We start from the raw sequence: 23,123 nt of genomic DNA, 5'->3' as shown, positions 1-23,123 counted from the left end.
GGTGGTGGAGTAATGCCTTACAAGAATATCCTCTACTCAGACTACTCTGAATTCAATGTCTGATGTATGGGTTGAAACATTTCCCATAACGCCTGGAATCTGTACTACGTTTTTTTTCATTTATTATACAAAATACAAATCAACAATTTACATTTGTTACATCATACAAAACAGAACACAGGTATTAACGAGAAATACTAAAACATACACAAATGATCAAGTAATAAAGAAATAAATAATCAAACAATGGAATCTGTACTACGTGGCGGTGAGGTAGTACGCCCATTGACGTCGCCCAAGCGGGAAGCGCTGTAGTGCATAACGGTCTCCACTAGTTACCACAGTCACAAAGCCAAAAATGTGTATATCGTAAAAATTCCTGAAAACAAAAATTAGATTTTTGGTGTTAATTTAAGGTTAGGGTTAGGCGTAAGGTTAGTAGTGTGGTTAAGGTTAGGTTTAAAATCACATTTTAAGAAGATAATTTGTAGAAATGGGCGGGGTTTATGACTTTGTGGCTGTGGTGACTAGTGACGACAGTGAATAACTAATAGCTAGCGAGCATCTACTGAAAAAAATACACAATCGTGAATACTCAACTAATGTCGGTACCAAAGTAAAACAAGCGGTCAAATAACGTCAGCTTGCCGCACCTTGATAATCGATGTGCGAGCCACATCAAATGTCAACTGGTTGAATCGTTGCATGCACTGACAGCTGTCAGGGAAATGGAACATATCCGAACGCCTAAGGTAAGAAAGCTAGCTAGCGCCATTCACGTTACTGTTTTTTTGTTTTACCTCAGCACAACATTTCAAATGCATATGATGTAGCTAGTTAGCTAACTTTAGCTAGCTATAATAACTTGCTATGCAATTACAACAACGTCTGGTGCGTTGACAATGGTGCCCCAAAAGCTCACGTCAGGCCTGACAAATACAGGGCCAGTTAATTAGTTAGTTAGCGTGTTAATCTGGTCAGTCTTGTTTTGGTTCCAAGAGAAGCGGATTCTGCTGCACGGCTGTATGAATGGCCTTTAGAATGGGCAAGTCGGTTCGCGCTTTGGGTGGTGACTTTAGAACATGATGGAGAGATTCAGGGAAGCCACTGTAGACATTGCTAGCAATATGAAACACTATCACAGTATAGGTGGAGACAACCGAGTAGGCTACACCAAGAAGGCAATCTTTTTTTCTGGTGTTTTGACAACAGACTGTCTGATGTGCTGTGTGCCAGTGACCTGTTTTTCTCGCTAGCCGCCTCCTGCAGCCGCCTGTCCTCCTTGGCACAAACTCGATATTAGATTTATGGTACCAGCTGTATGTTTCCAGATAATGCATTTAGTGTGATGGGGCCACCACTACGTCAAAAGAGCAAAGTGGATGGTTTTTTTGTATTTATGCTATAGTCAGAATGATGAGCTAGTTATACAATGATTTGCTATAGTGAGTGACAGATGTCATCACCGCCGCTGTTTTCTCAAAACAGGCTCAAAGCTTTCATGTTGGTGGCACTGCAGTCAAAGGGTATTTCTGTTGTAGTTTAAATAGCGTATTTGAAGAGCCACCTCAAATTCCTTTTGTAATTTTTTTTTATCAGTTTAGTGCCGCCTGAAGGAGTGTCTGTTGAACTGCCACTTGTGTGTGTATTTGTTTTGTTCAGGTGAAAGAAATGGTGGGTGTGGTCGCCTGCAAGGGTGTTACCCATCTGCAGTATTTTAGGCTCTGACCCCCTGGACCCTGTTTGAACTCTTAATTAAAACATACAGACAGACAACTCCTGAGATTTGCTGTGGCCTTGGGCCATGTGTGCACTAATCTGGATCAAGCTGATATCCGAATCAAGGAAATGGGCCTAGGGACTGTGGAACTGCAATGCAGTTGGCGAACAGGACAGTCATCAGCTTGACTTCAGGCCCGTCAACAACCTTTTCTTTCCTCCTCCTCTGTGTGTGTGTCAGTCTACACCACACACACACACACACACACACACACACACACACACACACACACACACCCCCTCTCTTCTGTTCGCTACCAGGCCTTGACTGAGCTGACTGATCGCCATCCTGTGGCGTTGCCTAGCACCACACTGGTTGCTGGGAGACAGAGAGAGACTTTCAAAGAGAGGGAGAGAGAATAGACTAGCCTATTTGTTAATCACAGATTAGAATAGTGCAGATGAAGTATATTCAGTCAAGTGTTCTACATGTCATTAAAGTGATACAAACTACAGGGTGTGAAGACAAAAGTGAGAGTTGAATTAAGTAGTTCTTAATAGTTCTGTAGTCTGCTAAATGACTAAAATGTAAATGTAAAATGTAGTTCTTCATCTTGTAACCACTGTCAACAGGAGTCAGTGAACCAGGAATGTGTAAAAAAACAAAAAAAAGTGTCCAGTCAGGAAATTATCATCTCTGGATCGACACTCTGTCAATGTTCTACTGACATTTATGCTGTGGGAGTGTTAGTGAGGACATGGTAGTAGGGCCAAAGGTTTTCACTACAAGTGTTTTTATGCTTGGATTTGAATGGACAAGGGAAAGAGGGAGTCCAAATCTCTTTACATAATGTTGCAAGGAGACAGGTTTGACAGGTGTCACTGTAATCATAAATGTACCTGTGCAGGTGGAGCAGGTGCGTCTGTTGGAACGCTTCAGTAACAAGTCCACCAGCGGGACGCTGCACCTGACGGCCACACATCTCATCTTTGTGGAGAGCAATAACGCTGCCACCACCGCTGCACAGGAGATCTGGGTAAGAAGTACCTCTATTCTAATACAGAACACACCTTATCTCACACAGCGCTCTAAATTCAGAATGTAGGACCTGTATCAACTAATCCCTGACACAGCCCATTAGTGTTCTTTAATATCATAGGTGTGTGTGGGTGGTGTGAGGAAGTAGGGCAGTGTGAGGTGTGTGTGTAGTCTGTCTAGCCGTGATAGTTACTGTCGAGACACCGTGGGAACCGGGTTCGGCCTTCCTCGAGTGACAACTGTTGCTACAGTAACCTGCTGGCCCAGCCTATTCTCAACATCGCCTTGGTAACCTGTTGGCAGTGCCAGGTGGAAAGGGAGGGGTGAGAGAGTAGGAATGAGGTAGTGCAGATGAAGCTCTTATTAGGCCTACTTGACTTGATAAATCAAAACTTCATTTGTCACATGCGCCGAATACAACGTGTAGACCTTACCGTGAAATGCTTACTTACAAGCCCTTAACCAACAGTGCAGTTCAAGAAAGAGTTAAGAAAATGTTTACCAAATAAACTGAAGTAAAAAGTAACACAGTAACGAGGCTATATACAGGGGGTACCGAGTCAATGTGCGGGGTACAGGTTAGTCGAGGTAATTTGTACATGTCTCTATGGGTGAAGTGACTATGCATAGATAATAAACAGCGAGTAGCAGCAGTGTTTTTTTTTTTTTTTTTTTTTGCAGTCTATGACTTGGGTGACTGGAGTCTTTGACAATTTTTTGGGCTTTCCTCTGACACCGCCTAGTATATAGGTCCTGGATGGCAGGAAGCTTGGCCCCAGTGAGGTACTGGGCCGTACACACTACCCTCTGTAGCGTCTTACGGTCAGCTGTTGAATCGGGTAGGTTAGTTAGTGCTGGCTGGGCTGAAGTCTGGAACAGAAATCTGTAAACCGTGTAGCTCCAGGCCCACGGTTGGGAGTCAGATCTCTTAACAAAGACACTGCTGCCATGCTTCCTACACACTTCCTTCCTCTTCCTACTGCTGAGCAAGGGGAAAAGTGTGTGTCAATTTGGTAGCTAGCACTCAGTCAGAGAGTCAGTCTGTGTAGCAAGGCAAAATGTGCCTCCAGGGCATAAATATTGAAGAGATGCTAAGACTTGGTCTTAGGCGTGGGCGGTATCCAGGTTGTCATAACTTCATACCGACCTTGTGCAATACTGGGCTATTCGGTAATACCGGTACTGAACACAAGGGGCGCTATTGTAATCCGAAGGTTAGCAATGCTAACAAGTACATGTAAAATCCCATAGACAATGCTAACTAAATATTAACGACTGCATTGGGAACATTGTATACAGTCTCTGACCTAAAGTATTTGCAGGACAGACATCCCAGCTCATAAAGTTACACAAGTAACTCCAAAATGCTACTCAGTTTGCTGCACGTGCAAAACAAGGCTCTTGATCCAGAGGGGATTCTTCTGTTACCAAGCTAACCACTTACAGTGGATGCTCCACTTAAAGTTTGGCGATTATGCTGCGGGACTTAGAGGTAATTTGTGGTTTAGTACGGTACCCAGCGTCACCACTTCATTGCTCCAGACCTGCGCAAGGGGGAGTTAGAGCACTGATTATGCTTTTGGGTCCTATGGTGTCTCTAACTGACAATGAATGGGCAACATAAACCTAAATAGAAACTGATAATTGTGCACGACTTCAGTATCACTTACTAAAACTGTTTATTTTGTTAGGATTATTTTGCTCTTACTGTAGCCCACTCCCGACCGGTCACGTTGTACAGCGCCTTAGTGGTGCAGCGTTCTAAGACTCTGCATAGCAGTGCAAGCTGTGTTGCTACAGATGATGGTTCAATACCCATGACCCCCTCGACTGGGAGACCCATGAGATGACTGTAGGTTTTTGGTTTCTCTCCCTCTAAAAACGGAATAAATAATAAAGTGGCTTTATTTACAAATTAGTAACAATGTCTCACCCTATGTTCAATGGCCTTTATCTCGCTCATTTTACGCAAGGTTCAAGGCACGAGGGCAGGGGTTACGGGATGGGCGGCAGAGCCGCACAAAGAAGACGGACCTAGCCCATGAGAAAGGGGTGGTGGACACCCACCCCGCCCCACTGGGTAGCACATAGCAACACTTTAAAAGGCATTGTACTAATAATGGCGGAAACGTTCCCGCTGTTCTTAGTGCCAGTCTGCACGTTCAAACTAAAATAATGTAACTAATAATGGCATCTTTATGCTTTCATTTATAAAATAATGATACAAATATTCTCCAATCCTCACGTCATATTTTTAGATATACCGTAGGTCTACCGTAGGAGACATGAGTCTCACTAGTGTTGCGTAATGTGCTGCTAAAAGTGGTGTAGGTCTTATATTTAAAGAGCATATTGTGTGTATATTTAAAGAGCATATTGAAGTTCCATCCTAACGGAAACAGAGGGATTTTTGTTTTTCTTGGATTAGAAACACCATAATATTAATCAGGGTTTCTCTTCTTCATTGTAGAATAATAGTGAATACATCACAACTATGAAATAACACACATGGAATCAGTTAAGAATAAATTCTTATTTACTAGGACAGCCTACTCCTTCCTCCCTGTCGGGGAATTGAACCCCGGTCTCCCGCGTGCCCGCATGACACAGGGGTTCTTTAGCTAAATAGCCCAGTACTGTAGGCTACTTCCGGCTGTCACGTTGTACAGCGCCATATTTTCTGTGCCATCCTAACGGAAACCCAGAGGGTTTTTCGTTTTTCTTAGGATAGAAACACCATAATATTAAGCAACATTTCTTAATCAGTCCCTTATACTATGTTCGTACAAAAAAGGTTTTAAATTCTCCAGTACAGCCACTATTGAAGGCTATCAAATGCTTCTCAAATATGCCCTCTGTTGGTCAAACTAGCACGAACTAGCATTAATGGTACCAGTGGTTCACACTTAAATAACGTGCCATAGAATTCTGCGTCACCGTGCAAGCTGTGCTACAGTACGCTGCACCTTTTTAAAGGAGGTACCACTGTAACTAGATGGCTCAATTGCTACTAAATGAACAAACCAATTGCACAACTGCAGAGCATTTAGCACATTTTTAGACAGTTAACTTAATAGTTATAAGAGTTGGCAGACATTTTTAGTTTAAATTCCATACTGTAGCTAGGTCACCTAGATCACCTGGCTGCACAACAGTGGGTGACTCACAAGGCCATGGTCTCTCGTCATTGTGTGCTTGTAAACAAACACCATGTGACTGGCGAATACCGTCAAGCTTCATAATGAATAAATTGTGTGACTGGTGAAATGAAGTACGCAATCTTCTTTATCTCCTAACGTATAGCACAATTTGACTGCCGATATTTACTTAAATGTAGCTACAAACGTTCACATTTATAAAAAAACTTCTCAAATAAATAGTTATGGGTATTGAAAATCCATTTCTATTTTCAAATAACCCGGTATATCGCCCAAACTTACTGTCTGACTCATTGCTGCTGAAGAGATCAGCATTTTAAGTGTTTCTCTCTCTCTCTCTCTCTCTCTCTCTCACACTTAGTGTTGGAATGTTCTGCTAGTCATTAACTATGCTGATGAATGCGCATTTTAATAATGTCCCAGGGTTGGAGTCACTATAGGGTTGTTGGTTATCTAATATGATTATGGTGATGGGCTGATTTAAATATGCTTATTTGGTGCATTGTCCTTTCATGCGCTCTGTTTTGATGGTCATGAAAAGGCTTTAATGAATTGTTAACCTCATTCACACACTCCTGGCAGATAGAAAAAGGTGATGAGGTATGATGATTGCAATGAGCCCGTGTGTGAGTGCACATTATCTCCCTGCGTCCTTTGTGTGTTTAGATGTTTGATAGAGTGAAAGAAAATGGTCTCTACCTCTAGATTAAAATGACTTTATTTGTCTGTTTTACAAAAGGTTAAACTGAAATTTGAGTTCCGCTTTTATCCCAACCCCTCTGAAAGACACACTTACATAGGTTAGTGCAGGGGGCTGCTACACGGGGTGCCCGTGAAACAGTTGTTGTGGGAGTTTAAATGCCTTGCTCAAGGGCACAATGGCAGGCAATCGCATCTAGGATTTGATACCAGCGACCCTCCGGTTGCCAGCTCACTTCCCAACCTATTTTTACCGTCAGATCCGGGATTCGAACTGGAAACCTCCGGTGGCTGGCTCTTGTCTTTAACTGCTAAGTTACCTGCTGCCCCTATAGTATGTCCTGTGGTGTCATATTAAGCAAATGTATCATGACTGTTTTGTGTTCCCCTCCAGATCCTGCACCACCACATAGCGTCAGTGGAGAAGCTGTCGTTGACCACCAGCGGTTGTCCTCTGGTCATCCAGTGTCGTAACTTCAGAGTGGTCCACTTTGTGGTCCAGAGAGAGAGAGACTGTCACGACATCTACAGCTCACTGCTCAGATTGCTACGACCAGGTAGCTACTGTACCTGAGCGTGTGTGTGTTTCAGTTAGGGCTGTGACGGTGATGGTTATTGGTCAGCTAAATGACCCCTGGTCACAGTTTTAAAATCGTTAGAATAGCATTTTTATTTAAAAAAAATGTAAGACGCACATTTCTTCCTCTCCTCCGCTCCTGACTGCATGTGCTGCTGCTGCAGGGAGGGGGTGTTGCCGAGGCAACCAAAGACTTGTTTGCCACAACACCTTGCTTGTTTCAGCAAGGAGCAACAGTTTCATCACGTTGTAAAGAGTCCATGTTACCGCAGAAATGGACTCAACCGCAAGAATGACCTGCCTTCAGTCAGTCTTCAATCAGCTGTTCATTCCACCCCCAAAAAACAAAAACTAAACGGTTATGACTGTTATTTTATTTTAATGAGTCTTCATTCATAATCGTTGGTTGACGATTATAAGTTAATTGTGCCTCTGCCCTACTTTGAGTGTGCAGGACGCTTGAGTCGAGTGAAGTTTCTAAAGAATGTTGACATTTGCTCTCTCCCTCTTCTCAATCTCTGTCTCCCTCCCTAGTATCCTATGATGAGCTCTATGCGTTCTCCTACAACCCCAAGCAAAACGAGCAGCAGAGAGAGGAAGGCTGGCAGCTCATCGATCTGGGGGCGGAGTTTGAGAGGATGGGCGTACCCTGTGACCGATGGCAGCTCACTGACGTCAACAGGGACTACAAGGTGGGCAGAGCGTTCCAATAGGATTCAGGATGTAGTGGAATAAGATTGGGTCAATATTTGACAACAAATCCCATGATTCTATGTTTCCTGTTGTAGATATGTGAGACGTATCCCAGGGACCTGTATGTGCCCATTACAGCCAGTAAGCCCATCATCGTCGGCAGCTCCAAGTTCAGGAGCAAAGGACGCTTTCCTGTCCTCACATACTTCTACCAGGAGAAGAAGGTAACACCTTACCCCACCCTACCCATCTTCACCCTAACATTCAGTGCATTCGGGAAGTATTCAGACCTCTTCTTTTTCATACATTACACCTGTATTTGGGGAGTTTCTCCCATTTTTCTCTGCAGATCCTCTCAAGCTCTGGCAGGTTGGATGGGGACCGTCACTGCACAGCTACTTTCAGGTCTCTCCAGAGATGTTCGATCGGGTTCAAGTCCAGCCTCCTGCTGGGCCACTCAAGGACATTCAGAGACTTTTCCCGAAGCCACTCCTGCATTGTCTTGGCTGTGTGCTTAGGGTCGTTGTACTGTTGGAAGGTGAACCTTCGCCCCAGTCTGAGGTCCTGAGCGCTCTGGAGCAGGTTTTCATCAAGGATCTCTCTGTACTTTGCTCCGTTCATCTTTCCCTCAATCCTGACTAGTTTCCAAGTCCATGCTGCTGAAAAACATCCCCACAGTATGATGCTGCCACCACCATGCTTCATCGTAGGGATGGTGTCAGGTTTTCTACAGACGTGACGCTTGGCATGCAGGCCAAAGAGTTCAATCTTGGTTTCATCAGAACAGAGAATCTTGTTTCTCATGGTCTGAGAGTCTTTAGGTGCCTTTTGGCAAACTCCAAGCAGGCTGTCATGTGCTTTTTACTGAGGAGTGGCTTCCGTCTGGCCGCTCTACCATAAAGGCCTGATTGGTGGAGTGCTGCAGAGATGGTTGGCCTTCTTGAAGGTTCTCCCATCTCCACAGAGGATCTCTGGAGCTCTGTCAGAGTGACCATCGGATTCTTGGTCACCTCCCTGACCAAGGCCCTTCTCCCCCGATTGCTCCGTTTGGCTGAAGCGGCCAGCTCTAGGAAGTGTTGTGGTTCCAAACTTCTTCCATTTAAGAATGATTGGAGGGGCCTCCTGGGTGGCGCAGTGGTCTAAGGCACTGCATTGCAGTGCTAGCTGTGCCACCAGAGATTCTGGGTTCGAGCCCAGGCTCTGTCGCAGCCAGCCGCGACCGGGAGGCCCATGGGGCGGCACACAATTGGCCCAGTGTCGTCCGGGTTAGGGAGGGTTTTGCCGGCAGGGATATCCTTGTTTCATCGCGCACTAGTGACTCCTGTGGCGGGCCGGGCGCAGTGCACGCTGACCAGGTCGCCAGGTGTACGGTGTTTCCTCCGACACATTGGTGCGGCTGGCGTCCTGGTTGGATGTGTATTGGGTCAAGAAGCAGTACGGCTTGGTTGGGTTGTGTTTCGGAGGACGCACGGCTCTCGACCTTCGCCTCTCCCGAGTCCGTACGGGAGTTGCAGCGACGAGACAAGACTGTAACTACTACCACTTGGATACCACGAAATTGGGGAGAAAAAAGGGGTAAAAAAAAAAAGAATGATTGGGCACTTCAACGCTGGATACATTTTTGGGTACTCTTCCCCAGAGCTGTGCCTCAACACAATCCTGTTTCGGAGCTCTACGGACAATTCCTGTGACCTTATGGCTTGGTTTTTGCTCTGAAATGCACTGTCAACTGTGGGACCTTTACAGTTGAGGTCGGAAGTTTACATACACCTTAGCAAAAATACATTTAAACTCAGTTTTTTCACAATTCCTGACATTTAATCCTAGTAAAAATGTCCTGTCTTAGGTCAGTTAGGATCACCACTTTATTTTAAGAATGTGAAATGTCAGAAGAGTAGTAGAGTGATTTATTTCAGCTTTTATTTATTTCATCACATTCCCAGTGGGTCAGAAGTTTACATACACTCAATTAGTATTTTGTAGCGTTGCCTTTTTAAATTGTTTAACTTGGGTCAAATGTTTTGGGTAGCCTTCCACAAGCTTCCCACAACAAGTTGGGTGAATTTTGGCCCATTCCTCCTGACAGAGCTGGTGTAACTGAGTCAGGTTTGTAGGCCTTTTTCTGTTCTGCTCAAATGTTCTATAGGATGAGGTTTTGTGATGGTCACTCCAATACCTTGGCTTTGTTGGCCTTAAGCCATTTTCCCCAACTTTGGAAGTATGCTTGGGGTCATTGGTCCATTTGGAAGACCCATTTGTGACCAAGCTTTAACTTCCTAATACTGATGTCTTGAGATGGTGCTTCAATATATCCACATCATTTTCCTGCCTCATGATGCCATCTATTTTGTGAAGTGCACCAGTCCCTCCTGCAGCAAAGCACCCCCACAACATGATGCTGTCACCCCCGTGCTTCACGGTTGGGATGGTGTTCTTCAACTTGCAAGCCTCCCCCTTTTTCCTCCAAACATAACGATGGTCATTATGGCCAAACAGTTCTATTTTTGTTTCATCAGACCAGAGGACATTTCTCCAAAAAGTACGCTCTTTGTCCCCATGTGCAGTTGCAAACCGTAGTCTGGCTTTTTTATGGCGGTTTTGGAGCAGTGGCTTCTTCCTTGCTGAGCGGCCTTTCAGGTTATGTCAATATTGGACTCATTTTACTGTGGATATAGATACTTTTGTACCTGTTTCCTCCAGCATCTTCACACGGTCCTTTGCTGCTGTTCTGGGTTTGATTTGCACTTTTCGCACCACAGTACGTTCATCTCTAGGAGACAGAATGCGTCTCCTTCCTGAGCGGTATGACGGCTGCGTGGTCCCATGGTGTTTATACTTGCGTACTATTGTTTGTACAGATGAACGTGGTACCTTCAGGTGTTTGGAAATTGCTCCCAAGGATGAACCAGACTTGTGGAGGTCTACAATTGTTTTTTTTTTTTCTGAGGTCTTGGCTGATTTTCTTTTGATATTCCCATGATGTCAAGCAAAGAGGCACTGAGTTTGAAGGTAGGCCTTGAAATACATCCACAGGTACCCCTCCAACTGACTCAAATTATGTCAATTAGCCTATCAGAAGCTTCTAAAGCCATGACATAATTTTCTGGAATTTTCCAAGCTCTTTAAAGGCACAGTCAACTTAGTGTATGTAAACTTCTGACCCACTAGAATTGTGGTACAGTGAATGATAAGTGAAATAATCTGTCTGTGAAACAATTGTTGGAAAAATGACTTGTGTCATGCACAAAGTAGATGTCCTAACCGACTTGCCAAAACTATAGTTTGTTAACAAGAAATTTGTGGAGTGGTTGAAAAACGAGTTTTAATGACTCCAACATAAGTTTATGTAAATTTCCGACTTCAGCTGTATATAGACAGGTGTGTGCCTTTCCAAATCATGTCCAATCAATTTAATCTACCACAGGTGGACTCCAATGAAGTTGTAGAAATATCTCAAGGATGATCAATGGAAACAGGATGCACCTGAGCTCAATTGAGTCTCATAGCAAAGGGTCTGAATACTTATGTAAATAAGGTTTTTCAGGGCCTCCCAAGTGGCACAGTGGCCACTGGAGATTCTGGGATCAAGTCCAGGCTCTGTCGCAGCGGGCCGCAACCGGGAGACCCATGGGGCGGTGCACAATTGGCCCAGCGTCGTCCGGGTTAGGGGAGGGTTTGGCCGGCAGGGATGTCCGTGTCCCATCGCACACTAGCGACTCCTATGGCGGGCCAGGCGCAGTGCATGCTGACACAGTTGCCAGGTGTACGGTGTTCCCTCCAACACATTGGTGCTGCTGGCTTCCGGGTTAAGTGGGCATTGTGTCAAGAAGCAATGCGGCTTGGTTGGGTTGTTTCGGAGGACACACGGCTCTCGACCTTCGCCTCTCCTGAGTCCGTAAGGGAGTTGCAGCAATGAGACAAGACTGTAACTTTCTCTTTCCAGACTCATCAAACATCTCCAATCCAAAGTTAAATCTTGAATTGGCTTCCTATATCGCAACAAAGCATCCTTCACTCATGCTGCCAAACATACCGTCGTAAAACTGACCATCCTGCCGATCCTCAACTTCGGCGATGTCATTTACAAAATAGCCTCCAATACCCTACTCAATAAACTGGATGCAGTCTATCACAGTGCCATCCGTTTTGTCACCAAAGCCCCATATACTACCCACCACTGCGACCTGTACGCTCTCGTTGGCTGGCCCTCGCTTCATACTCGTCGCCAAACCCACTGGCTCCAGGTCATCTACAAAACCCTGCTAGGTAAAGTCTCCCCTTATCTCCGCTCACTGGCCACCATAGCAGCACCCACCTGTAGCACGCGCTCCAGCAGGTATATCTCTCTGGTCACCCCCAAAGCCAATTCCTCCTTTGCCGTCTCTCCTTCCAGTTCTCCGCTGCCAATGACTGGAACGAACTACAAAAATCTCTGAAACTGGAAACACTTATCTCCCTCACTAGCTTTAAGCACCAGCTATCAGAGCAGATCACTGCACCTGTACATAGCCCATCTATAATTTAACCCAAACTACTACCTCTTCCCCTACTGTATTTATTTTATTTATTTTGCTCCTTTGCACCCCATTATTTCTACTTTGCACTTTCTTCCACTGCAAATCTACCATTCCAGTGTTTTACTTGCTATATTGTATTTACTTTGCCACCATGGCCTTTTTTGCCTTTACCTCCCTTATCTCACCTCATTTGCTCACAGACTTTTTTTTCTACTGTATTATTGACTGTATGTTTGTTTTACTCCATGTGTAACTCTTGTTGTATGTGTCGAACTGCTTTGCTTTATCTTGGCCAGGTCTCAATGAGAACTTGTTCTCAACTTGCCTACCTGGTTAAATAAAAAAATAAAAATTGGATAACACGAAATTGGGGAGGAAAAGGGGTAAAAAAAAAACGAACATTTAAAAAATAATAAGGTATTTCAGTTTTTATTTGTAGTACATTTTCAAACATTTCTAAAAACCTGTCGTTGCTTTGTCATTATGGGATATTGTTTGTAGTAAAAACAATGTAATACATTTTAGAATAAGGCTGTAACAAAACGTGGAAAAAGTCAAGGGGTCTGAATACTTTCCGAATGCACTGTAGACCCTACCCATCTTCACCTTAACCATGACACGTACCTGGTTTTATTTGGCCCCCCAAGTTCTTTCTTTTTATTGTTGAGAATTTTAATTGTTGAACGTAAGACACCAGGAAATCAGTCCCAAGTGATTTTACTTATGTAATCTGTTCCCAAGTATTCCCACACATAATGGAGAGAAATTATTGTATACAAATGTAAGGTTTGAAATGATTATGTGCTAGTCAAATATTATATCTGTTTGGGCTTCTTTCGGTTAATTTGCAGTCTACAAATGATTTATAATTATGTTCCGGCCCCCCGACCATCCACTCAAGGAAAAATCTGTCCACAGTGAATCTAGTTGATGATCCCTGCCCTAACGTTTTACCACTGATCACAACACCAGTCATAATCTAAACCTAACCTGTACCGTTACCTCTACCATTTCACCCCAACGCAATATTCCTAACCTACCAAGTCTCCGTAAATCGTCCAGGTTAGGTGTATGTGGCCTAATCCCCGTTTTCTGTGCTCGTCCCTGTCCCTTGCAGGCAGCAGTGTGTCGGTGCAGCCAGCCTCTCTCTGGGTTCAGCGCACGATGCCTGGAGGACGAGAGCATGTTGCAGGCCATCAGCAAAGCCAATCACAACAGCCGATTTGTCTACGTCATGGATACCAGGCCCAAGGTACCCAATCGCAACGCCGTTAGCAAGCTCTTCCCAAAGAATGTGTACATTCTCAGTCCATTCCTTCATTCTTTTGTTTATCGCCCTCCCTCTCTGCAGTTGAATGCCATGGCCAACAGAGCAGCAGGTAAAGGCTATGAGAATGAAGATAACTACTCCAATATCCGCTTCCAGTTTGTGGGGATCGAGAACATCCACGTGATGAGGACCAGCCTACAGAAACTCCTGGAAGGTCAGACGGGCACACTCACTCACACCCACACATGCACTACACACACATGCGCTATTTACTTCACTCCCTCCCTCCATCTCTCTCTGCCTGTCTCAGTGGTGGGAAGTCGTTTTCTGTCAGTGAATGACTACCTGCTGGGCTTGGAGAGCTGTGGTTGGCTACGGCACGTCAAAGCTGTGGTAGATGCAGCCATCTTCCTCACCAAGGTAAGGCCATGTCCCTTCTCCAATCACTTTCTGCTTTCCACTTCAGTTTAGTCACACTGTGATTGCAGACAGTTAGGGGTATAAACGTTCAATTCGGATCCTTAACGTTTTAAGAAAAATCCCAAACCGAAAAACAATGTAGCAGTGCAGATATCACAAAACATGATTTTCCGTGTTATATCCTAACTAGACGATATGCTATAGAGGTCTGGGGAAAGTTGTTTCATTGAAATAAAACCAGAGAGGAAGAGGTGAACTTGAGGCTACTTTGGTGAATATGCAAGGCAGGTTTCCAAGACATAAGCGCACCTCTCTCTCTCTCTCTCTCCCTCACGCTGACTCGCCTGGGGGCGTATTCATTCTGCCGATTCTGTTGCAAAATGATTCTTAAACAGAAGAAAACGGGGAGGGACCTACCTCCATTTGTCTGTAGAAACTCTCGTTTTAGTTGAAAAACGCTTCTCAACTGTTAGCAGTGTTATGATCATTAGTCCTAATGCCAGTGTGTGTTCAGTCTTCGGTCTGTTGCGTGTAGAGTATCCTAGCCTATTCATTGATAATAGGCCCTGCTTTACTGAAGTTGCGAGACATTGCAAGGAAAGAAATTGTGAGATACAGCATTCCATTGCGATACCAGCTTTTGACTGCCTATAGATGGGCCTAGTGCACGGTTCTGACTGTCTGCCTGGTGGCCGACCTGGCTATGCTGTGCCACCGTCCCTCCGTAGCTCGCTGTGAAAGATGCAACTGTTTGTGTTCTTGGAAGTACGGCAACTACTCGGTCTCCACCGTTCCAAAAATTCTGAATCTTTAGGAGTTGATTCTGAGCGGAATCTAATCTTGACATTCAGAAATGGGAGTCAACACCGGGAGTTAAGGAATCAATTATTTTGGAGTCGACTCTCCACCACTACGTCACTATCGTTAACAGTTGGAAAAATAGCAGAGAAAGGCAAGCGACAGCTGCGAAGTCCTGTATGGCAATACTTTAAGAAGTTAAATGAGATGGAAATGCAAACTTTGAAAGGTGGAATTGAGGTAAAGAAATGGTACTTAAAGTGCAATGCTTAACCATCTGGAAGGGATGCATCGTGAGACCCAAACCATTGCTGGCAGCAGCACAGCTGTGATTTTATGAAATTCTTATTGTTTAAACAGTGAGACATTTTTCTCATTTGTCACATGAAGCAGGTAGCCTAGCACTTAGAGCATTGGGCCAGTAAACCGAAAGGTCTCTGGTTCGAATACCCTGACTCTGTAAAACAACACATTTTACTGCACCTTTCCTGTGTGTGTGTGTGTGTGTGTGTGTGTGTGTGTGTGTGTGTGTGTGTGTGTGTGTGTGTGTGTGTGTGTGTGTGTGTGTGTGTGTGTGTGTGTGTGTGTGTGTGTGTGTGTGTGTGTGTGTGTGTGTGTGTGTGTGTGTGTGTGTGACAATAAAAACATTGTATTTAAAAAAATATATAATTTATTTACAAGTTATGGCAGGGATTTAACTTCAGTCCCCCGTAGGCAGTGACAGTAGAAGGAGCCAGTGTGTTGGTCCACTGTTCAGACGGCTGGGATCGGACAGCCCAGGTCTGCTCTCTGGGAGCTCTGCTCATGGACCCCTACTACCGCACCATCAAAGGCTTCATGGTAAGTGTGTGTGTGTGTGTGTGTGCTACTGCACCATCAAACTTCCCTATACCTGTAGACATGCGTAGAGGAAAGAAACATGTCATAAGCAACTCTGCTCTCTCTGTGGTTCAGGTCCTCATAGAGAAAGACTGGATCTCATTTGGACACAAGTTTGCAGACAGATGTGACCAGTTGGATGGAGACCCCAAGGAGGTGTCCCCCGTCTTCACACAGTTCCTGGAGTGTGTGTGGCAGCTCACCGAGCAGTTTCCCCAGGTGTGTGTGTGTGTGTGTGTGTGTGTGCAGGCATCTGCGTGTTTCCAGTATACTCACCAGATAGCAGCCATCACAGTGGAAGAGTGAGGAATGATTGTGATGATACCTACTCTTCCTCAGGCGTTTGAGTTCAGTGAGTGGCTGCTGCTGCAGATCCATGAACATGTTCACTCCTGTCAGTACGGAAACTTCCTGGCTAACAACCAGAGACGGAGAGAAGAGCTGCAGTGAGTAGCCATGCACAGTTGGTAGAGCATGGCGCTTGCAACGCCAGGGTTGTGGATATGATTCCCACGGGGGGCCAGTATTTAAAATGTAATACAAATGTATGCACTCTACTGTACGTCGCTCTGGATAAGAGCGTCTGCAAAATTACTAAAATGTAAATGTAAACAACAAACATGCACGCTTTCCATCTCTCTCCCTCTCACTTACTCAATCTTCTCCCTCTCTCTCCTGCCAGACTTGGAGACAGGACACACTCTCTGTGGGCGTTTCTGTTAAGTGAGCAGCAGAACTACCTAAACCCCGCCTACTGCCCCGCCTACGCAGACACACACCCCGTCCTCGAACCCTCCACCCTGCCCTGCCACTTCAAGTAAGAACTAGTCCTTTACCACCTCTCTCTCTCCTTCCCTCATCCACTCTACTCTAAGAATATCCTTTCTCTATCCTTTCCTCATCTTCCTAATCTCTTTTTCACTCCACACTGCTTTTTCCCACCTGGACAAAAGGAACACTTACGTGAGAATGCTGTTCATTGACTACAGTTTACTGGTCAACACCCTAGTGCCCTCCAAGCTCATCCGCTAAGGGCCCTGGTATTAAACACCTCCCTCTGCAACAACATATCCGCCACGCTGACCCTCAACAAGGGGGCCCCTCAGGGGTACGTGCTTAGTCCCCTCCTGTTCACCCATGACTGTGTGGCCGCGCACGACTCCAACACCATCATTAAGTTTGCGGACGGTGGTAGGCCTGATCACCGATGACGAGACGGCCTACAGGGAGGAGGTCAGAGACCTGGCAGTGTGGTGCCAGAACAACAACCTCTCCCTCAACGTCAGCAAGACAAAGGAGCTGATCGTGGACTACAGGGAATGGAGGGCCGAGTACGCCCCCATCCACATAGACGGAGCACATTTCTTTTGACTCATCACATATGCTGCTGTTACTGTTTATTATCTATCCCATTACCTGGTCACTTTATCCCTACCTAATATATCTACCTAAATTACCTTGTACCCCTGCACATCGACAGAGTACAGCACCCCCCCCCCCCCCCAAAAAAAAAAACATTTTATTTTTATTATCTCTGCATTGTTGGGAAGGGTCCGTAATTAAGCATTTCACTGTTAGTTTACACCTGTTTTTTACCAAGCATGTGACAAATACAATTACATTTTGATCTCTCCCCCTCTTCCTCCTCTCCGTCCCTCTCTCTTCCTCCTCTCCGTCCCTCTCTCCCTCATCAACCCTACCCTGTTATTCTTTCTTCTCTCTCTCTCTCTCGTCTATGTGTGTGTGTCAGGTTCTGGAGGAATATGTACCACCAGTTTGATCGGTCCATGCACCCCCGTCAGTCTGTCCTGAAGAACGTTCTCACCCTGAAGGAGAGCAACTGCCAACTGGAGGACACAATAAAAGAACTGGAGGCTGTGAGTACTTGTATCTCACTGGGTTGATGGGTTGTGTTGAGGGCTTCTATTCTGTTTCTTGCTTATTTTGAAGTAATTTATTTTTTTATGCATTTCTTTAATGGTGCAGTGTTAACGCATTGTTTGTTTATTGGAGAAGGGGTGTATAGATGGGCAAAATGAGCAGAGGCAGGTTGCTGTAGTAACGGAGACTCTGGTGGGGCTGAGGAGGTGAGTACAGGGTCTGTGGGGAACGGTAAGCATGCTGGTGGGGCTGACGAGGTGAGTACAGGGTCTGTGGGGAACGGTAAGCATGCTGGTGGGGCTGAGGAGGTGAGGACAGGGTCTGTGGGGAACGGTAAGCATGCTGGTGGGGCTGAGGAGGTGAGGACAGGGTCTGTGGGGAACGGTAAGCATGCTGGTGGGGCTGAGGAGGTGAGTACAGGGTCTGTGGGGAACGGTAAGCATGCTGGTGGGGCTGACGAGGTGAGTACAGGGTCTGTGGGGAACGGTAAGCATGCTGGTGGGGCTGAGGAGGTGAGGACAGGGTCTGTGGGGAACGGTAAGCATGCTGGTGGGGCTGAGGAGGTGAGGACAGGGTCTGTGGGGAACGGTAAGCATGCTGGTGGGGCTGAGGAGGTGAGTACAGGGTCTGTGGGGAACGGTAAGCATGCTGGTGGGGCTGACGAGGTGAGTACAGGGTCTGTGGGGAACGGTAAGCATGCTGGTGGGGCTGAGGAGGTGAGGACAGGGTCTGTGGGGAACGGTAAGCATGCTGGTGGGGCTGAGGAGGTGAGTACAGGGTCTGTGGGGAACGGTAAGCATGCTGGTGGGGCTGAGGAGGTGAGGACAGGATCTGTGGGGAACGGTAAGCATGCTGGTGGGGCTGAGGAGGTGAGTACAGGGTCTGTGGGGAACGGTAAGCATGCTGGTGGGGCTGAGGAGGTGAGGACAGGGTCTGTGGGGAACGGTAAGCATGCTGGCGGGGCTGAGGAGGTGAGGACAGGGTCTGTGGGGAACGGTAAGCATGCTGGTGGGGCTGAGGAGGTGAGTACAGGGTCTGTGGGGAACGGTAAGCATGCTGGTGGGGCTGAGGAGGTGAGTACAGGGTCTGTGGGGAACGGTAAGCATGCTGGTGGGGCTGAGGAGGTGAGGACAGGGTCTGTGGGGAACGGTAAGCATGCTGGTGGGGCTGAGGAGGTGAGGACAGGGTCTGTGGGGAACGGTAAGCATGCTGGTGGGGCTGAGGAGGTGAGGACAGGGTCTGTGGGGAACGGTAAGCATGCTGGTGGGGCTGACGAGGTGAGTACAGGGTCTGTGGGGAACGGTAAGCATGCTGGTGGGGCTGAGGAGGTGAGGACAGGGTCTGTGGGGAACGGTAAGCATGCTGGTGGGGTTGAGGAGGTGCCACACAGAAGAAGAAAAGTGGAGAAAAGAGAGGGGCTGGGCAAAGGCAGAGTGGGCTCATCCCCGGAAATATTGCCTGTTATTGAGGAGGAGGCCCTGATCAGGGGGGGAAGTGCAGGGTGGGCAGACTGAGGAGGACGTTACCGTGCCAATGGAGGAGGACGAGGAGGCCTTGTTTTCAGACGGCTTAATGGAACTAGAGCTGCCAGCCAGTCAGGCGGAGGGCCCTATACATACAGCGAGGGAACTGTCTAGCTTCCTGAGGGAGACTAAAGGGAAAAAGAAGGTTCCACTGGAGTGTTATTTTCCTGCTTCTGAAAGGTTTGTAAGGTCGGTACAACACCTGATGAAGACTGAGGGGTTTAGTGTCCTCTCACCCAAGAAGCAGGCTAAGAAAGTGGGTCGCATTGGTGCGTAAGGGCATTTCTGCAGACTCTGTAAATTGATAGGTCTTTTATGGCACGCTGGCTTCGTGGGCTACTCTACCGGTTTCTAATTATGGTGTTTTCCCTCCCACCTGAAGATTTTACGGTTAGGCTCCCTTAACATGAACGCGGCACAGACTGGGGGGAGAGGGGTTTGTAAATCTTGTTTACATTTTATTTGATTTTTTTTTTACAAGAGACACACAGTGATGTGAAGATTGAAGTGGATTGGGGGGGGTCTGGTGGAAGGGGGTGCAGGTGCTGAGCCATGGCACAAAGCTTAGTGCAGGGGTAGCTATGCTTCCCCCTGGGACTGGGTGTCAACATTAGTGGTTAGAGACTAAATCAATAACCTTTCATAAATGTGTATGGAGCTAGTACAGGACGGGAGAGGGAGCTTCTGTTTGGGTGTCTAAGACAGGCACTTGCACACTTAGCGCAGGACCAGGTGCTTGTGTTGCGGGGATTGGAACCACACAATTGACTTGACTAAAGACAGGAATGTTGAGGAATTGCATTCGGTCTCGGCAGGGGTGTTGAATGATGTTCTGAATGAGTTTGACACATGGAGAACTAAGTATCCCACCTCCAAAGCAGTATGCGTGGGTAAAGGTGGTTTGGGGTAGGGTGAACGCAACTCGTTTGGGTCGTATCTATACATTCAAAAATCTGAGCAATAGGCTAGTGAGAGCCTCCATTCTCCCAGTTGGGTTTTCAGACCATCATATTGCCATGGCTCACTTCTGTTTCACCAGGGCTCAGACAGGTGTCGTATTGAAAATTCAATGTAAAGCTCTTACACGATTCCACTTTTTGCTCAAGCTTCCAAGGCTTTTGGGAGAGGTGGGGACACCGGAAAGGGGAGTTTGAGTCTCTGTCAGTGGTGGGATGTAGGGAAAGCCCAGATTGGGTTTTTCTGTCAGCAGTATACAGCCTTTTGTTCTTCAGAGTCCAGGAGAGTAGTTGGGAAGCTTGAGTGTAGCGGAGGTTGAGCTGGTGTGGCAGAATAGGGTGGGGGCTGCAAGATCATCTACTAACTACACTGGGACATGGGGCTCTTTATCCCATCAAAGCGAACGGAGCACTTGTAGGAGCTGGATTTTCCACGTTGTCAGAGATGGATGCTCTTTCTTGTTTGGGTGGGGAAACCAGGAAAACCCATTGTTTACTTTTGTCTGATGGGCGTGTAACTTCTGTTGTGAGGGAGATGCCCCCCCCCCCCTCCACCGGCAGATTGCTTACGGACATGCAACGCAAGCGCGTGGATTATTTTCTGTCCAAGAGGGAGGACAAGGCCTGGTGGACCTGGAGAGCAGGGTGGCATCATTCTGACTCAAAGCAGTGCAGAGGCTACTGTACCACACTGATGTTAGCTGGAGGGAACCAGCATGTGCTCTGTTTAGGAGGGCTGGGCCGACCAGCTCTTCTTCATGCAGCCGGAGAGACTAAACGAAGCAGGGGTCTCTGATTTCTATGCTGCGGTACTGAGGGTATGGCAGCTGCTGAGGCCCACACGAGGGGGGGGGGGGGCAGCAGCGTGGGAGGAGCCCATCTTCCACAACCCACTGATCCCTTTGAGGTCTGTTTGTTCAGCCACCCTGCAGTGACGTTTAATGGCAGCAGGAGACTAGCTGACCAACGGCTGGTGGGGGGTGGGAAACCCCTCAGGAGTTGGCACAACAGGCGGTACTAACGTCTCTTAGGTTGCTGGAGAGAGTCATGGGAAGGTCCAGGAGGCTCTGCCTGAGTCGGTGAAGAGGGTTCTGGAGCAGCCTCTGGAGGAGGGGCCACCACTGCAAGTGACAGCAGAGACTTGGGACTGGCAGGAGGGTTTGGAGAACATACTGATATTTAGCACGCCGAGCCTGTGGGAGTTTGCGGAAGTGGGGGTAAGGCGCTGTACACCCTCCGTGTCAAGGTTAGGCATGTCAGGAGCTTAGTGGGAGTGACGGGGCATCAGTGGCAGGGGGTTGTGGGGGGCTGAGAGCAGAGCATGGCAGGGTATAGGTGGAGGGTGCTTTATAAGCTCCCAGTGCCAAAAATGTCAGAGGACCTCCAGTGGAGGGTATTACATGGAGCCCTGGCCACCAATAGCTATAGTGTTGAGTTGGGGAGGGGTATCTGTTTTGTGCAGTGACTGAGACTGTTCATCATGTTTTTTTCTGTGTGCCAGGATAATGCTGTTATTGTCTCTGGACTCTGTGTGAGGTTGGGGTGGTCTTCTCTGTGGGGATGTTTGTGATTGGGGCCAAGCAGCCAAGCTATTCAAGCAGTGAAAAAGGTAATGTGTTTTGCTGAACTGTTTGTTTGGCCAGGCCAAGTTGGCTGTATGGCTAACAAGGACGAACCGGGCCTTAGGTTTGAATTGTATAAAATGATTAACAGTGTGGCGTTGTTTCAGGAGGTGTGGGGGCTCAGGGGGCTGTCTGTATGGCTGGAGAGGAGGGGTTAGAGGTACGGTTTTAATGTGGTGCTGGTGTATTGAAACAACACACAATGTGACATCAATCGGCACAACAGGTGATTGTGTGGAGGTATTGGTGGTGTGCAATGTGTTTTTTTTTTTTATGGGTGGGGGGGTTCTCTCTCGTTACTAAATCTAACCCCATGTCTCCTTCTTTGTGTCCCTCCAGAGGCTACAGAAGCATGGCATCAGCCCCCCCACCCCGGACCCTCAGGCTTCCCCTAGAGACCAACGCATCCTCCCCACGCGCCCTCACTCCCTCATCCTGGGAGCCCCCCTCAGCCGGAAGGAGGCACAGCGACAGCAGGAGGAGGAGGAGGAGGTGGGGGAGGAGGTGACAGAGTGCTGCAGTGACACAGAGCGGACAGTGGAGGGCAGCAGCGGTACAGAGCGCAAGGAGAGCTACAGTGACCTGCAGGGGACATACGGGGCCAAGGCCGAGCCCGCTGTGGTCAGCCTGGAGTTTGGAGTGGCCCGCATGACCTGCTGAGGCGTGTGATACTGGAGAAATGGAGGAGGAGAAGGGGTGATTGGGCTGGAATGGAGGGATGGAAAGAGTGAGAGATGGGGTCACTAAAGGATGAGTGTGTGTGTTGGTGTGTGAGTGGGTGTGTGGGTGTGTGGGTGGGTGTGTGTGTGTGTGTGTGTGTGTGTGTGTGTGTGTGTGTGTGTGTGTGTGTGTGTGTGTGTGTGTGTTGTTTAGCCATATTCCTATGTTGGCGAATGAAGGTGTATTGTAAATCTTTATGGAAAGCAGCATTTACTGCACATAGAAAGGTTTGTTTTTAAGAATGTTGAAAAGCACTAAAGAGAATAAATGACAACATGAATCATGAAGATCTGCGTGTTCTGTCTGCCTATGTTATTCAACTCAATACAACTGTATTTGTGAAAGCCAACGCTCTGTAGGACAGTTCCAGACATCGGACTGTGTCTGCTCTGATCTCTTGATGTTCAAACCATCAGATTCTTCCTTTAATCCAACATCTAGCCGATTTAATAATGAACATCCCATATTTCATGTTCTTAATATTGCGATCCTCCAGATAGGGTGACGGCCAGGTACAGATTTGAGTTCTAAAACGTCTCGATCCTCCGTCAAAGCCAGAACATCTTTGAATAACCCTGTTTTTAACGTGGAATTGCACTGAAATCAGATAATTTATCCTTCAAACTGTTCCATCTTCCGAGATGGCATGATT

At 46.9% G+C, this 23,123-nt stretch overlaps 1 protein-coding gene across 3 annotated transcripts; it reads left to right on the top strand.

Moving 5' to 3' along the window:
- The first annotated feature begins 380 nt into the window (after positions 1 to 380).
- Positions 381 to 22,760, top strand: mtmr6 (myotubularin related protein 6). Of its 3 annotated transcripts, NM_001173889.1 has the most exon segments (15): positions 598 to 752; positions 2,628 to 2,756; positions 7,010 to 7,172; positions 7,727 to 7,884; positions 7,981 to 8,109; positions 13,520 to 13,654; positions 13,754 to 13,886; positions 13,983 to 14,092; positions 15,605 to 15,730; positions 15,845 to 15,988; positions 16,109 to 16,215; positions 16,452 to 16,586; positions 17,520 to 17,646; positions 22,091 to 22,517; positions 22,570 to 22,760. In NM_001173889.1, coding segments are annotated over 14 exon segments (1,941 nt in total). In that variant the 5' UTR covers positions 598 to 728; the 3' UTR covers positions 22,412 to 22,517; positions 22,570 to 22,760.
- Positions 22,761 to 23,123: the final 363 nt, after the last annotated feature.

Source organism: Salmo salar, chromosome 19, assembly GCF_965601325.2.
Source record: "Salmo salar chromosome 19, fSalSal1, whole genome shotgun sequence".
NCBI lineage: Eukaryota > Metazoa > Chordata > Actinopteri > Salmoniformes > Salmonidae > Salmo > Salmo salar.
Note: the sequence above shows the minus strand (reverse complement) of the source record. Positions and strands in the feature narration are given on the sequence as shown.